Genomic DNA, 17,284 nt, shown 5'->3' with positions numbered 1-17,284 from the left:
TATCGTTGTAACTGTCTAGTTTCATACATGAGAAACCTGAGATGGAATAAGAATAAGTTACATGCCCAAATTTACAAGTAGTTAAAAAAGCCTGGACTTTTGACTTTGGTGAATGGTTTTTCCATTTATTGAAATATAACTCTCAGATTCAATATTTATTAAGCACTCAAAACATGGAAGTTCAAAAATAAAGTCTATGTCAAATGTATAGAATATTGAGTAACCTGGTTTGGCTGGTGGGCAAGGTATTTGGGGGTTTCGGTATAGTGAGATCAGACTGGAAAGGCAGTAGGAGCCATTGAGTCTTCTTGAATAATGGAGTTCATAATAACCATAATGAAGCGTGTGCTATTGGATATTTTAATGAGGCAGAAATGAATAGATTAGAAAAATGAACAAGACTAGAAGTCCAGACAATATTTAATGATAGCCTAAAGTATTAAAAACTAAAAGGAGGAAATGAATTTGAGAGCCATTATAGAAATAGATTCATAAGATGTGGTAACTAAGAATGGTATATTAAGGGAGAGAGTGGTCAAGATGATTTCTGAGTTCATAACTGAGTGCCTGGGAAAATGTGAGAAAAAAAGTAAAAGAGTCTTATTTGGTGGGAAAAAGTGTATTTAATTTTGGTCAAGCTGTGGTTGAAGTCTCTGTAGGACATCCAGGTAGAAGATGTGTGACTAGCAGGCAAATTGTAGAAGGAAAGGGGAACTCAGGAGTGAAGTCAGGTTTTGAGACATAGGCAGAGAAATTATTTGTCTAGTGGGAATAATTAGTGCCATATCATCTTTCCTTCTTGCCTTACATATGTATAGCCTCAATGTATTTGAGGAATGCAGGGCAGCAAAGTATCAAAATAACTGTTGTTATTGCCCTTAGAACTGGGCAGTCACAGTAAGAGAGGGCACTTAGGATTCAGAAGAGCCCCAGCCTCAAGCAATGCAATAGGACTGGTGGGAAAACACAGACTATTTAGGAAGGCTGTTTGAGGTTGTGTGAGAAGAAAGTAAAGTTATATACCCCCTCTGTACTAAGTATTGGTAAGCCTTTTGTATACATTATCTGCTTTATTTCTCACCAACGTCATGAAATAGGGAGTGTGATCCTCATTTTACAGATGATGAAACTGAGGCTAAGAGAGGCTAAGTAATATTAGAGCAAGGAAGCAAGGATTTGAGCCAGATGGGTGTTCAGTGCCATGGGTCTTTTTGCTGTGCCACACTTTGCCATCTTTTCCAGTAAGACCTGTCAAGTACAGCTATCAAGCTTATGCTCAGTAGGTTTTTTGAGTTCCTTGCCTTCGTGTAGTAAGCACAGCGCTTCAGATCTTAAAATGTAATTGAGTGACCATTGCCTGCAATGAGAAAGCATGTGTGTGAAACAGATAAAAAATGAAAGTTGGATCACATAACATATCTCCATCCAGGTGTGCAGACCTTCTGGAATGTTTACAAATGTCAACATTTGTTTATTTTACTCTACTGAGTTATGTGAAACTTTACTTTGAAGGATGAATTGAGAGACCAAAGATACCTGGAGGAAAAGGTACTAAAAATACACATTTCTAATTAATTAAAAATTGTCATAATTTTACACTCCCAATTAGCTGAAAATTGTCATCACTTATGACATCACCTGAAGAGCCACAATAAAATCCCAATTTGCCTTGTGTTAAGTAAGCACAAACAAGATTGTATATTCTAAGATACAAAGCTAGTTTGTACCATGAAACTTCCTGCAATTTTCAAACCTGGGTGGAAGTGGGTGCATTTTCTTGTCCATCTTTTGTTTGTATATTTGTGTACCACTTCTCAGCAAACTAGAAGCAAGTAATGGCATCTCAAAACCATAGGATAGTGTCGAATACAGGAACAATGTAATTCCTCTTTGTGTGTGCTATTTCTGCAATATTCAGAGTAGATGGGATTTTCTTTATTTTTTCTCTTGAAAACCTAATTTTTAAGTTTGTTTGTTATTTTGGTCATGTTTCTTAAAATAGATCCATATTTAGTGAATCATGAGAGAAAATTAATGCTAAATATGTAGCCTTCTAGCTAGAACTTCTTGTGCTGAATTATGATTCCTTAGTTGTCATGCACTGTTAACACACTTTCATTCTTTAACATTGCTCTTTGTTCTATGGGAAATGCTACAAGAAAATAGGAATTTCCTCTCACCGTTACCCCTCTGGCAGTGTGTTTCAATCTAATTCCTGGCTTTCTGTCTGTCCTGGTTACTACCTCTTCTCCTTACAAGCAGTCTAAATTCTGCTCCATCTACTAAGAGGGGGATTCCAGACAGACGAGGAAACAGCCTTCAAACACTGCCCTGCAGGCATATTAAGTTATTCCCCCACTGTGCAGTCTGGAAATCAGGGAGCACCTCTCTGGCAATGAATTCTAATGAGCTGCTAAAGATGCCGGAGTGTGTGCGCGCACAGGCGTTTTCTTTCCCCTCCCCCGCCTCTTCCTTTTCCCAAGCCCCTCTTCTCCCTATTTCCCCTCCTACTCCTTTATCCCCTCCCTCTGTGTCTCATTTCTGCAGTAAACGGGGCTGAGGCACATTCCTGCTTTGCAAGGCTTTCTGTTAAGGTGTTCTGTGGCTTTTGTTTGGATCGCAGCATGCTGAATTACAGGTAATACTCTGAAATTGAGCTAGACAGATCAATGCTGTTGAAATGTTTTCTAAGAGGCAAAATATTACATTGGAATCAATGAAGAAAATAAGTTATCTTGCCTAATTTTATTCATGGTAATTAAATTCTGTAAGCAGATTCCTCTTCTCCCCCGAAAAGCTCAAATGAAAGGAAATGGGGTTAGATTGATCTGACTTGCGATTGATTTTGTTTTATGTTGATCATGAAAGCTTGCTGTTGCTGTGCCTCCTCTGTAGAGTAAGGACCAGTTATGTGGGGTGCTACTGAGGGTAGCCGTGAATAGTTGTACCGGGTGGGGTGGGATAGAGTGGGAGGGGTGATACCAGCTCGAGCTAGCCAGGTTCTTGATTAGGGCATTGGATGCAAAATGTAAAACGCTCTTTCCTTTTCTTCTATCAGCTGTTCAGAGGAGACTCATTACAACTCCTGCTGAAGTCCTAATCTTCCTCCCTTCCCTTCTGCCCCTACCCCCTGCCCTCATTGGCCTGAAGACATTGTACCCAGAGTTTGCCTTACTCCCCTGGTGCTATGTGTATGGTAAACCTGGTACTATGGCCGCATCTCGGACTGGCCAGACAACTGCTGCTGTTTCTCCCTATTCCAAGAAGGATTTAAAGGGGAATTGCACTGCAGGCAATGCACCAGAGCAGCAGCATCGGGAGCTTGGGGACTAAGGCTCCTCGGGCATTATTACAGACACACAGAGCTGACCGCAATGACAGCAGCTGCTCCTTTGAACTGTTGGCAGCAGCCAAGCGGCAGCATGAAGTGAGAGATCACTCCTGAGCTCAAGATGAACTCTACCTTGGATGGTAATCAGAGCAGCCACCCTTTTTGCCTCTTGGCATTTGGCTATTTGGAAACTGTCAATTTTTGCCTTTTGGAAGTATTGATTATTGTCTTTCTAACTGTGTTGATTATTTCTGGCAACATTATTGTGATTTTTGTATTTCATTGTGCACCTTTGTTGAACCACCATACTACAAGTTATTTTATCCAGACTATGGCATATGCTGACCTCTTGGTTGGGGTAAGCTGCCTGGTCCCTTCTTTATCACTCCTCCACTACCCGCTTCCAGTAGAGGAGTCCTTGACTTGCCAGGTATTTGGTTTTGTAGTATCAGTTCTGAAGAGTGTCTCCATGGCCTCTCTGGCCTGTATCAGCATCGATAGATATATTGCCATCACTAAGCCTCTAACCTATAATACCCTGGTTACACCCTGGAGACTGCGTCTGTGTATTTTCCTGATTTGGCTATACTCCACCCTGGTCTTCCTGCCTTCCTTTTTCCACTGGGGCAAACCTGGATATCATGGAGATGTGTTTCAGTGGTGTGCGGAGTCCTGGCACACCGACCCCTACTTCACCCTGTTCATCGTGATGATGTTATATGCCCCAGCAGCCCTCATTGTGTGCTTCACCTATTTCAACATCTTCCGCATCTGCCAACAGCACACAAAGGAAATCAGCGAAAGGCAAGCCCGCTTCAGCAGCCAGAGTGGGGAGACTGGGGAGGTGCAGGCCTGTCCTGATAAGCGCTATGCCATGGTCCTGTTCCGAATTACTAGTGTATTTTACATCCTCTGGTTGCCATACATCATCTACTTCTTACTGGAGAGCTCCACTGGCCACAGCAACCGCTTCGCATCCTTCTTGACCACCTGGCTTGCTATTAGTAATAGTTTCTGCAACTGTGTCATTTACAGTCTTTCCAACAGTGTCTTCCAAAGGGGACTAAAGCGCCTCTCAGGGGCCATGTGTACTTCTTGTGCAAGTCAGATGATAGCTAAAGACCCTTACACAGTTAGGAGCAAAGGCCCCCTTAATGGATTTCATGTCTGAAGTGGTTCAGATATTGGGTCACTGTGTGGTGTGTGTGTGTGTGTGTGTGTGTGTGTGTGTGTGTGTTTATCTTTTTGTATTTCTAGTTCACTGGGAAATATGGGACAAAATAGTTTGACTCTAAGCAATAGTTAACAAATGATCCATCCAAAATACCTTTTAAGTTTGCAAAAAAGATTTTTTTTAATGCTTTCGAATGAGAAGAATCAGGACCATGAAGATAAATTGCTCTTGGTTCCAATTTCCATAATGTCATGGAAATGACTGTATTTCTCAGACTTAAAATGAATAAAGCCATATCTAACACCTCTCTCCAGCTGGCATGACTGAACCTGGGTGTGAAAAGCGTCAGCATTTTTTAAAGTCATCATTTTCTTGTTGCTTTTCTGGGTTCTTTCCAGCTGTTTGAGCTTCATGTACAATTGATTTCTTTTAACAGGAAATATTAAAATACAGTGATGAATTAGCAGGGTTTTAAAATTTTCTTTACATCTGTCAAAGTGTAACTACCCTGCAGGTTTCCACACTGTCATTCAGAAAGTCAAAGGTTTTATGTCTTATTCTCTTGAGAGAAGTCTCAATACAGTGAATAATGTGAAAACTTAAACATTAATTTAAAATTTGAGGGGACTTCCCTGGCGGTTCAGTGGTGGGGACTTCCCTGGCGGTTCAGTGGTTAAGACTTCGCCTTCCAGTGCAGGGGGTGTGGGCTCAGTCCCTGGTTGAGGAGCTAAGATCCCACATGTCTCGCTGCCAAGAAACCAAAAAACATAAAAAAGCAATATTGTAACAAATTTAGTAAAGATTTAAAAAAATGGTCCACATCAAAAAAAAATCATAAAAAATAAATTTAAAAAAATAATAAAATTTTTGCATTGAACCATGAAGCAAAAGTACAGTCAAATCATATAATTTATAGAAAAACTAAGCTGTATTTTATGCCGTGCTTCACTGAGACCTAAACAAATATGTATACTGAAAATGATTGTGTTGTAGTATTTTTGCCCAAGCCTTTGTGTATGTGTGTACTGAGAATATTTGAATTGAGCTAGATTTCTCTTTTACAGCAAAATGCATTTAAATAAGCTGAAAAATAATTAAATGATAGGCTGATGGCTGCCATTTTTATAATGGTGAAAATACATTGAAATGTGTCTTCAGTCTTCTCTGCTCTTTTTATCTAGAGACTTTCTGAAATGCTAGAATATCAGGAAGAAAGGTGTCCTAGGCAACTGAGTCAGAAAATACAATGTATATTTAGCTAGTTCATTTTTAAAATAGGAGGGGTTGATTGAGATGGTCTCTTTGTGGTTAAATGGAATCATCTAATAAAGTAGTAACTAATTCTTTCAGTTAGCGTTAAGGAATCCATATTTGAATGAGAGAAGGAGAAATTCTGATTCTCTCTCTATTGCTACTCTCTTTCTGAAAAAAAAAATCCTTGGAATACCGGTCGTTTCCTAAATAGGTTTTTTTTTTTTTTTAAGCCAAAGTACTAGCAAAATCTGTAGAATTATTAATTGAGAGTGCTGTGTATTTGTGTGTACAGTGATGTTTTGTCCCTAAAAGTAATTATGTTTAGAGCGAGAGGTTTATTTTTCTAAAAGGAGAGAAGGATTTCCCAGCAGCTCCAAGCATGAAAGTATTTCCTCTGCTTTTCTACTGGTTTTAATGTTTTGGAAGTCTTCAGGGAACTTGTATGATCTCTGCCTTTGGCTAGATGTTGTAATCTGAATGTGACAGTGGTGTTCAGTGAGATTGAAGATGGAAGAAAACCAAGGGAAATGTGGATTTTTGAGTCCAAGGAAGGACATAGATATTTATAAAACAGGCAGATATGCTTTGGTTTTCCATCATCATATTAGAAAACTTCCTACCCCCTTTTAAAATAAAAGATAACATTCTTATGATTTTAGGTTTTAGAGATTGATTTGATTTTAACCTCAAATGTATTCTACTTAAACATTTTTATTTTAAGAGAACAAGTATGAATATAAACATTTAAACTTCAGATTCTGAGTTCTTCCCAAAAGCTTGCTTGCTCTTTATATTTAGTATTAGAAAATTTGATTCTAAGTTGTTTCAAAATTTAGAACTCATATTGGAATTGCAAGTTATGTTAGCACTGGCTTTGTTACGTTGCCATTTGAAGTAGAAAACCTTTTCTGTTAGATTCTGAAAAATAGCTGTATACAGTTCCCCTTTATTTAAGTGGCACAGATCTAAGAAAACAAAATTCCCTTTTTTCATATATATCAGAGAATGTAACCTGTTCAGATTTGCACAGTTTGCTTGTCAATTTTTAGTTCAGATATGGGACTCATGAAGATTAATTTTTATGGAAAACTGATGTTAAATCAGTAGATTTTTTGTGTGGGGGGGTACTGAGCCCTTTTAATTTTTTCTTGCAGTAGGGTTCCATTTTAGAGATAACAAAAGTTTTTGGAAAAGATTTTGTGGGAAGTTTATGGAATTGAGGAAATCTCTGTTTAATTTTCTGGAAATGGCTAATCAGGCTGAGCTTTCAATGACTGGAAGGCAGCAACTCTTTTAATAAGAGCTTTTGTTAATAGATTTTTATATTTTTGCCCTAGTACCAAATTTAGATGTCACAGGGTTTTTTTAATTTTTTTTTTTTTACATTAGAACCTCTCAGCCTAAAACTAAAGTAGAAACTAAGTAGATGTAGTAACTTTAAAGAAAAATAAAGCATTCCTCCCCAGCTGATACTTAATATCAGATGTCTTTCCAGTTTATCTTGTAGTCATTGGACTTTATAAACTCTTAACATTTCTTCCAGCTATCAGTTCTATTCTCACATTTCATTGTCTGTACTGCTTTAAAATTTTTGTTTTCTTGTGGTGTGTGTATGCTGGGGAGAAGGGTTGTGTCTGAATGCAATCATACAATCTTCTGTGGCTGGGGGCAGTTGCTGTGTGATGCATCTGGAGAGTTTGTATTTAAGTAACCTTTTCATCCTTGCATATTTAGTGCAACATTTAATGACGTTTTATTTAAATACCAATCTGACTAGTTCAGAATGAGAAAAAGTATATTTTTAGAGTCAGTTACCTTAGGCTTTGGCAAGACAGCCCATTTAACTTTATATAGTATATGACTGATATCAGAGGAAGCATAAGCTTTTGGTGACTGTTGAAATTATTTCATAGTAAATTTAAAAATAAGACGATACTAATTGTTATATTTATAATTAGTTGTGTTTTTATACAATGATTTCAGTGAAGGTATGTTGTTTTCCTCTTAGAGCGGAAAAGCAATTACAAAAGGACAAGTGCTCCACTTTAATGAAAGAATTACCTTTCTCCAGAATGGATATTTGAATTTTTCATGGACCTGTTAGCTTTAACCCTAAATTCCATTTTGGAAAGAGTTTTCTTTAAGGTTTATTGCTGGATAAATACGTTTTTGAGCCTTTTATAATGGCTTTTCCTTTTTACTTGAATAATGGTCTCAGTATCTTAAGGATTGGGAAAACTTGAATTTTTGTACTATTAAATGCATTTACTGTTCACCTCTTTGAACTTGAAAATGAAGCAACAGGGTTACAAGTTCCCGGACGGTAGAGTGATTTCTGGGAGTTGCCTCAGCTTTGCAGGTTTGATTAAAACATCTGCCTTTGATGGCTTTGTAGGAATTTTACTGACTGTGTTTTTGAATCATAAAAGGTTTGTGAAATAAATTATTGGCAAACCAGAATTTCTTGCTATATGAGGAAATTTGGGGAAGTTTAAGGATGGGGGAGAATCATGGAACTATAAACTTTTTTTAAAGTCTTCATAAGTCATTATTTGTGTTGATTTTTGCATAATTTTTCCATTTCAGGTTACTAAATATTTTATATTAAATGTACATATTATTAATGTATTTTGCAGACCCAAGGAATATTCTAGACATTTCTTATGGCTGTAAATGAGTCACTTGGCTTTTCTTCAAAATTTGGATGATAAGGGAATCATGATATGTAAAATGAACTTTGAACTGCGAATCTAGGTTTCTGTTACTAATTAACTCGTTTTGTAAGGGCTAGTCGCTTCTCTGAGCACTTAATTTCTTCTATTTATAATAATCCTTTCATCCTTCACAGGGTTACTTTGAGGAATGAATTAGATAACGGATGTAAGAGAACTTTGTAATATGTAAAGTGCTTTGAAAATAAAAATGATTATTGTTATTTGTATCTGCCATAGTTTTACATCTAAGAAAGCTGCATATAATGATGTGGTGCTCCTCCCCATAAGAACTTTGAAGGTCAACGCTAGGTGACTATTCCATGCTACTTAGCAATCCCAAAATAACAGTAACTTTAAATTCAACATAAGACTGTTAATTTACTCTCTTTACTTGTTTCCAAAGTCTCTAAAGGCAGGGACAATGTCTCTTCATACCTTTATCCCCCAAATCTACCATAGGACCTGGCTTAGAGCGGAAGTTTTAGTAAGTTTTACGGAGTTAATGAATGAGCCTTTCTAATTATTACTTCTAGTCACTATTATTACTTCTAGTCATTATAGAGCAGTGATGTTCAAAGGGTAGTCCAAAGCCCATAAGCAGTTTTTCATTTGATCAAAGCCATTCTAGACTCTATATAATAAATATCTCTCTTTAGTACCAAGAGACTACTATGGGAATGTGTGTGCTTTATATGCTAGGTAACTTTACTCCTGGAAACTGTGTAGCCTCGGCCCAGGGAACTTCAGGCAGTGCTGTCAAACTGCCAATTTCTCACAGCATGGGTAAGATCTTGGCTCTAGATCCAGGTAAGATAAGCTGTAAAAATCAGTCACTATGAAGGAGGAGTAATAGAATAGGATAGCTTGGTGAAAGAAATGGTTCTAATTCTTTGGTTCTGCTTTTTCTTTCAGTCTTTACCACTTTTCTAGCTCTATCTTCCCTTCCTTTCTTTTCTTAACACACTGTTGGTCATGTATTCAGAGTGAAGTGCTTGATACTGCTATAGGGTATGGAAAATTGTATTATGCAATAACTGGCTTTTTGGAATAGTTTAAGAAGCGCTTATGTAGCAAGCTCTACTAGGTGCCAGGTAGTATAGCTAGCTGGCCTCAGGGATTTAAAGAAGGATCACATGATTCCTTTCTTATGGAACTTTATAGTTCAGATGTTTCATATGGAAAAATTCTGTGATCTGTCTTTCAAAAAGCTTCACAGAGTGACTTTATCAGGAGGAATTTACCAAGGCCTACTGGTGGGACAGTTGGCACACCATGGGTCTGTTTCTTGGGTGGGTTCATTGTGCCAGTATATAAAATCATAATGTCACTTCATTAGTTTAAAATAAGAAATCAGTGCTGGCAATAGGGAGCAGTCTTTCTCTATTGGTAGATCTTCATGGGAAGCCAAACCATATTCAGAATGTTGCTTCGTGAGGATGGAATCTCAGAATATGGTTCTGTAATGTGAAAATTTCACTGGTATAAGACTGAGCCTGATGTTCCCTCTCTGAAATGAGAAAACCTGGTCATCGGGATCCTAATAAAAGTTGAAATCATCTGTGCTTCCAGTACTGACCAACCTACCTTCTAACTGACATATTATTTCTTTAAATTAACTTCTTTTGTTACTTATCTTTTAGTAAAATTCCTTGCAAGTTTTAACAGTCTTACAAGCTTGCTAACTCATTCTTTCTCTTTTTGGTGGTTTTATATATCACTTTTACCATGAAACATTGTTTTCTGATTTAGTATTCAAAGGGTGGCCTTACTACTTTGTTAGTTTGGGGAAGCAACTCATCTTGGTTTTCATGGAGCAAATATATACTGTCTAGTTGGAGAAGCAAGATATGTGAAAATACCTATAAAAATTAACAGTATCAGTCAGGTAATCAGAATAGAAACATTAAATTTTTGAAAGTCAGATCATCCACACAGGAGATAGGGAGGGACGTTTGAGCTGTAAAAGACCTTAGAGATCATTTGGTCTGATTCTCTCTTTTTATAGACAGGAAACCAGTCCAGTGGCCACACAGCCATTTATGATAATACCCAGACTTCCTACTTCCTAATCCATCGTCCATTCCTATTATATCTTGTTGCCTTTGCAGAGGAGTCGGAGTTCGCCTTCACTCAGCCAAGTCCTGAATAAGACTTAAATAGGCTGATATGAGGTGTTTGTATGTGCTTGTGTGTGTAATTTTAGGTGTAGAAAGCATTATGGGCAATGATATAAATGTTAACTGAGGCTTGTTATGTTTCAGAAGAATTTTATAAACCTTGTCCTATTTAATCCTTCTGACGCTCTATGAGCTAGTGACTATTATTAACCCCATTACAAAGATGAGAAAACTGAGATTGAGTTGCCAGAGACAAACAGTTAATAAGTGGAAGATCTGGGATTCAAACCCAGGTCTTTCTGACTTCAGAGCCTACATTCTTACCTCACGTAATTCTCACAGAAACCTATCAGGCAGTTTTTTATTTTTTTATATCTGTTTTACAGGTGAGGAAATTTAGGCTTAGAGAGATTAAGAAACTTCTGTCAATATATCAACTAACTCCCATACTTGGAAAACATGTTGACAGACTTCCTACTAAATATAGCAGATTTAGTATGCATGTTTATTTCTGTTAACTCCACTATAAAGAATGGCAAAAGTATAATACATATGGACAAAGAGAAGAGCAGAGATGATGGCAGATGAATGAAGCTAACAAAATTTGGGGTTATGGAAACCCAGCGGACAAGTGGTAACTGACTCAACAGAATTGACAAAGCTGAATTTGGGGGAGGGGCAAAAAGAATCAAGCTGATCTGCCCATAAAACCCAGTAAATATGTGGGGAATTAGATTCCTGATATGCCTCTCAGGCAGAGAGTAGTATGAAGCTGAAAACTGAAGAATTGTTAGAAAGTTTATTGAAGGCACATTTAGATACCATCACTCATTCCCCCCACCACTCCTCCACTGCACACCACCTTGATCGCCATCCCAAGTTGGCCCTAGCAGACCACTGGTTTTTCACCATCCCAGCAGAAGATGGGAGACTTGCTCTTTGGAGGTTGAACCACAGGCATTCTGGATGCCAGGCATAGCTGAGGATGGGACTAAGACACCTTGTTGAAAACAAGAGTATCAAGAGAAAGTCTGCTTATTAAATAATCAGTCTCCCTTTCCCACTACACTCCCAGAATGCTCTTAGCCTTAAACCTTCTAAGCAGGAGACAAGAGGAGTCTAGTCTGGGGGCCAGTATCTAAGGGCTCTCAGTTCCAACAGTCCCTGCCCAGTCCCATTAAGTTGATGCCCATCAGTCAGCGAATCCCACCCATGCATATAGAGCTTCCAATTAGTTTTTTGTTCCTTATCTTTTAATATCAACAGTTAACCAGAGAAAGTCTTATGAATAGACTTGAGAAAATGTATTATGAATGCACAGAGCCCAAAACAAATCAGAGGGAACAGAAACAAGTCATAGAAGAAAACTTCAAAAAAAAAAACCCTGATACAGTTACCCCTGTAACTGATATTTTCAGAGAAGACTTTGCATCCATTAAGGAGAACAGGATGCCATTAAAAAAAAACCCAAAGAGAACAAGAAAGCTTTTGAGATTAAAAATATAATCAGACATTTTTAAAAATTAGAAAAGTTGGAAGATAAAATTGAGGTAGACCAGATAGTGAAACAAAAGACAATAAAGGAGGTAAAAAGCAAGACAATTAGAGGCACGATCAAGGAGGCCCAATGTCTGAATAACATGATTTTCAGAAACAGAATAAAGAGAATGGAGAAATTCTCAGATATCACAAGAGAAATTTATAGAACTGAAGGATATGAGTTTCCATAATGAAAAGGACCAACCAGCTTAATGTAATAAAAAGACTTTGTGACGGCAAATCATAAAATTTCAGAACACCGGAGATAAAGAAAAACCTAAAAGCGTCTTCGTCTGGAGTAGGGATGGGATAGTAGAGACATCCTAAGTACAGAGATCTGAATAGCATTGGACTTTCTACCACAATGAAGCAAGAAGATAATTGGGAATAAATTCAAACTTAAGAAGTGATTTTTTATAAAAAATTTATTTATTTATTATTGGCTGCGTTGGGTCTTTGTTGCTGCGCACGGGCTTTCTCTAGTTGTGGTGAGCAGGGGTTTCTCTTGTTTTGGAGCACGGGCTCTAGGCGTGTAGGCTTCAGTAGTTGTGGCACGCGGGCTCAGTAGTTGTGGCACGGGCTCAGTAGTTGTGGCACACAGGCTCTAGATCACAGCCTCAGTAGTTGTGGCACACGGGTTTAGTTACTCCGCGGCATGTGGGATCTTCCCGGACCAGGGCTCGAACCCTTGTCCCCTGCATTGGCAGGCAGATTCCTAACCACTGCGCCACCAGGGAAGTCCCAGAAGTGATTTTTAACCTAGAATTTTATGCCCAGTCAAACTTTCATTCAAAGTGAGGATAAAACCCATTTTGAGATATGCGAGGTCTCAAAATATTCACCCGTCTTACAAATATAGATACATAGAACACTGAGGGAAAGAAAAAAATTTGCAATTAGTAACTTTAGAAAAAATAGAAAATGAAAGAAGGAAATCTAATCATGATATACTCTGTGATTAAGTTATGAGAAATATAGATTTAGCCAAAAATTGTAGCAAAATTATGTCGAGGGTCATGATGGCGGGAAGGGGGAAGTATGTGTGGAGGGTAGGTGGGGTTGGGACTGTAATAGAGCTACAGTATCATCTCCCATACAAGAAAGTCTTTAAAAAAAAAGAAAAGCCAGAAAGTAGCAATTTATGCGTTTTGTTCAGAAATAGGAAGGAAACACAAACAGCTAAAAAAGATGAAAATTGTTGCCCTTTGGGCAGCAGGGAGTAGGGTGGGAGGTATAAGGGGTCTGCTGTTTTTCTTTGTACGCTTCGTATGGTTTGACCTTTACAACTACGTAGGTGTATTATTTTTTATGGAAAGCATAGACCACGTTTAGATAAAGGCAGATAAATTTTAACAGAGATAGAAGGAAACCAGGAAGTGTAGGTTTAGAACATATTACTGAAGTAGAACATGAGGGCATGATAGCGCACTGTATTACCTATGGCCTTGTACAGAGCAATTTCCTATTTATCATCTCATTTCATCCTCCTAGGAAAACAGGCAAAAGGGATGTTATCCCTCTTTGACAATTGTGGAAGCTGAGTTTTGAGGCTGTAAGACCTTTTGATTCCTAGTCTACTACTGCTATGCCTCATAAGTATGTTTGAATCTTTCTAGATTTTTTTAATTTTGTTTTTTACCAAGAGAAGACAGCAGATATTAGAAAGCATCTTCTTTGACATCATGGGAAGGAATACATGAAAACAAATGTGTGTATGTATCTGTGTATATGATGAGTATGTGTGTACTGGTATACAAGTACCTATATAATGTAAGATCTGGCATTCTGAGATCACAAGAGGCATGCAGATTACTGTGTGGCAGTCATAGGTAAGGAAATGTGTGTTAGATTTCCTTAGAAGGCAGTGTATGAGATGGGCTGAGCTCTGGGTAGAGTAAGATTTCTATAGTCTTATCTCCTCCCACCCCTTGAATGAGATTGGCATAAAATATTCAGCTGGACAGGATTAAAGGAACCCAAAGGACCAACAGACAAAAGACCCTAATAAAGTGACCTACAGTTATCAAACAATCTATGACATGAGAAGCCTTTAGCAAATTAAAAAGTATGTCTTTATGATAAATTGCCTTGATTGTAGTCACTTAATGATTTATTGGAGTGTTACAAAAAGATTGTATTGGCTTTGAATAAAATATGAAAGAGTCTTTTCAAAGTAAAACTTTAAACTGTGTCTCTTAGCTTTCAATAAACATTTGTTGAATTGAATTAGTAAGACAGTATTTTGGGGAGAAGGCAAAAGTTACAGCATTAAATAGCATGATATATTTCTGAAAATTCTTCCAGAAAGACTGGGGAAACCCTCACTGCCAAAGCTGTTTATTTATAGCTAGACCAAAAAAAAAAAAAAAAAAAATCCATTTGAGGGTCTCTGTCTTCATTGGCCCCTGGGGAGCAGAATCTGACTTAAAAGCCTCTTTCGTTTTAAAAAATTCTCCTTCATGACATGATATTTGTAGGAATTAAAAGCATTCCTGGGCTTCCCTGGTGGCGCAGTGGTTGAGAGTCCGCCTGCCGATGCAGGGGACACGGGTTCGTGCCCCGGTCTGGGAAGATCCCACATGCCGCGGAGCGGCTGGGACCGTGAGCCATGGCCGCTGAGCCTGCGCGTCCGGAGCCTGTGCTCCGCTACGGGAGAAGCCACAACAGTGAGAGGCCCGCGTACCGCAAAAAAAAAAAAAAAAAAAGCATTCCTACTTAGATTATGTTAACATCATGTATAGTTAGCAGTCATTGTACTAAAGATACATGTGTAGCCTACCGAGCACTGGAAATAAAAAAAATTTAGATCCTAGTTCTGACAGTTTATTAGATAATTTAATCTGTCAGAACTTCAGAAGGATACTTACCTTTAAGCGAAGATGACTCCAATAGGAGTCAATTCAAGATCAGATGCATGTTGCATTAATGTAAAACTCTTTACATTGTTACTGTATTTACTTTATACTCTTAGATCACTGTTTTTCTGAGATTAAAAAAAGAAGATAGTGAAAAGAGCATGGATTTTGGAATCTCTGGCCCTTGGTTTTCTACTCTGTAAAATGGGGTTTTATCCCCTTGTTATGATTATTGTGAAAATGTGACACTGTCACATTTTAAGTGTATAGAATTGTGCATGGTGGCATCATAGAAGCTCAGTAGAAGACTGCTGCTGTTATTTCCTGGTCACACAGAGTCAGAATCTCCCAGTAACTTCCAGCGCCTGCTGTAAATACCCTCAGAGGAAAGGCCCTGGGTGAATGTGGAGGGGCTTGGTGAGCCTCTTTCTCTCAGGGATCATAAACCTAAAGTTGTGCCTTGATGGTTTACTCCATCATGTTACTGATGTTTTATGTATTTTGTCCTGCTTTTATTGTATGTTCCACAGGAGGATTAGTCCTATACAATTCTCAGACATTAACATACATGTATTTAGATGTACTTTATTAGTCCTATACAATTCTCAGACATTAAGATACATATATTTAGTCATTGGGGGTTACAGTAAGAGCTTTAATAGGTTAGAGATGGAAAGGAAATTTGGGACTGAAGTGGTAAAGAGGTATCACTTTAATTGAACCTTAAAAATGAGTTGTATTAGGAAAAAAGCAAAACTGTGACAAAGGGGGTTTTAAGCTTCGAAGGCCTCAGTGAAGATGGGCCATTTATATACTTTATCCATGTAATATGTAGTGATAAAAAGTGTGTACATGAGAGGCAGGCAGACCTAGTTTTGAATCCTAGCCCTGACACTTACTAGCTGTGAGACCTAGGACAAGGTTCATAATCCCTCTTAGTTTCTGTTGCCTTAACTAATAGTACTATCTCATACGAGTATTGTAAGGCTTAATGAGCTATTGCATGTAAAGCTCTTGGCACAGTGCTTGGCCTGCAGTAAGCATTCAGTACATGTTAGCAGGTGCTGTTAGCTTCCTTGTGAATAGGGCAATATGGATGAACCAGAGGTTTCAATTTGAGGTGTAATGGAGTAAAGTCAGAAAGATAAATTGGGCCTACCTGATCTGGAATAAAAGGCTAAGGGATTTGACTCTAATTAGGAATTGTAGATGGACTTAAGGTTTTTGAGTAGGTGAATAACATAAATATAAAATCCTAAAGTGACAGAGCTGGAAGATCCCTTAGAGTTCAGTCTAGACTCTTCCTTTCTCAAATGGGGAAAGGGAGACCCAGAGTAGTGACGAAGTAAATTAGTTGCAGAACTGGGATTAGAATCCAGGCCTTAGACCTCCCTTAGACTCAATCATGACACCAAAATAAGTCCAAAGGACTGTTCAACCTTTCAGTCACTTGATTGGTCAAGTGCTTAGAAAATGTGCGTTTCCAGCAGGTTCGGAAAAAAAGAAACAAGTGTTCAGATTTTGATGTGGATTAAATAAAATAGTCTTTCCATTGGTACTTTCAACCAAACAAATTAAGATTTGAAAAATCTTAGTTAGTTAGAAAGTTTTCTTGATCAGTGGCAGTCACCTCAGAAAGGGGAAGTAAAAATACATGAAATGCGTGGTTCTAGAATGCCTTCATTGGTATTTATATTATTTGTACTGCTAGTGAGATTGGAGGGTGAAGTTTTTTTTGTTTTTTTGTTTTGTGGTACGCGGGCCTCTCACTGCTGTGGCCTCTCCCGTTGCAGAGCACAGGCTCCGGACGCACAGGCCCAGCAGCCATGGCTCACGAATCCAGCCGCTCTGCGGCATGTGGGATCTTCCCAGACCGGGGCACGAGCCCGTGTCCCCTGCATCGGCAGGCGGACTCTCAACCACTGCGCCACCAGGGAAGCCCCGAGGGTGAAGTTTTTGCTTAAATAAAATTGAAGATCATTGCTTATCCAGTACCTTTTAAAGTTTCTGTACCCAGGAATTTTAAATAGAGAAACATAAAAAGAATTTAATTCCAGGTTGGCTCTTACTACCTATGTAATAAGCAGTTACTACATAGATACTAATAGACATTGGTCGGTATGATACCTATGTGCCCTTAAGTTTTTAGGTTAATAGAGAAGGATCTAACTAATTATAGCTTTATACATTAATGATAGAATAAGATAGCTTTTAACTCTTTAAATAATTGTTTCTTAATAATTGTTTCTTAAGATTAGCTCTTTAGTAGGAAAATTAAAATCTTAAACATGATTTTTCTT

At 38.1% G+C, this 17,284-nt stretch overlaps 2 protein-coding genes across 5 annotated transcripts in view; both read left to right on the top strand.

Annotated features, from left to right (window-relative positions):
- RABGAP1 (RAB GTPase activating protein 1) overlaps positions 1-17,284 on the top strand; it is a 152,968-nt gene that overhangs the window by 81,790 nt on the left and 53,894 nt on the right. The gene's annotated exons all lie outside the window — the stretch shown is intronic.
- GPR21 (G protein-coupled receptor 21) lies at positions 3,006-4,709 on the top strand. The gene has a single exon (XM_081237581.1). The coding sequence runs from the start codon at positions 3,453-3,455 to the stop codon at positions 4,500-4,502; it is 1,050 nt and encodes a 349-aa protein (XP_081093707.1). The 5' UTR covers positions 3,006-3,452; the 3' UTR covers positions 4,503-4,709.

Source organism: Mesoplodon bidens (genome assembly GCF_964165515.1).
Source record: "Mesoplodon bidens genome assembly, chromosome: 6".
Lineage (NCBI taxonomy): Eukaryota > Metazoa > Chordata > Mammalia > Artiodactyla > Ziphiidae > Mesoplodon > Mesoplodon bidens.
The sequence above is the reverse complement of the archived record's forward strand: the minus strand, read 5'-3'. Positions and strand labels throughout refer to the sequence as shown.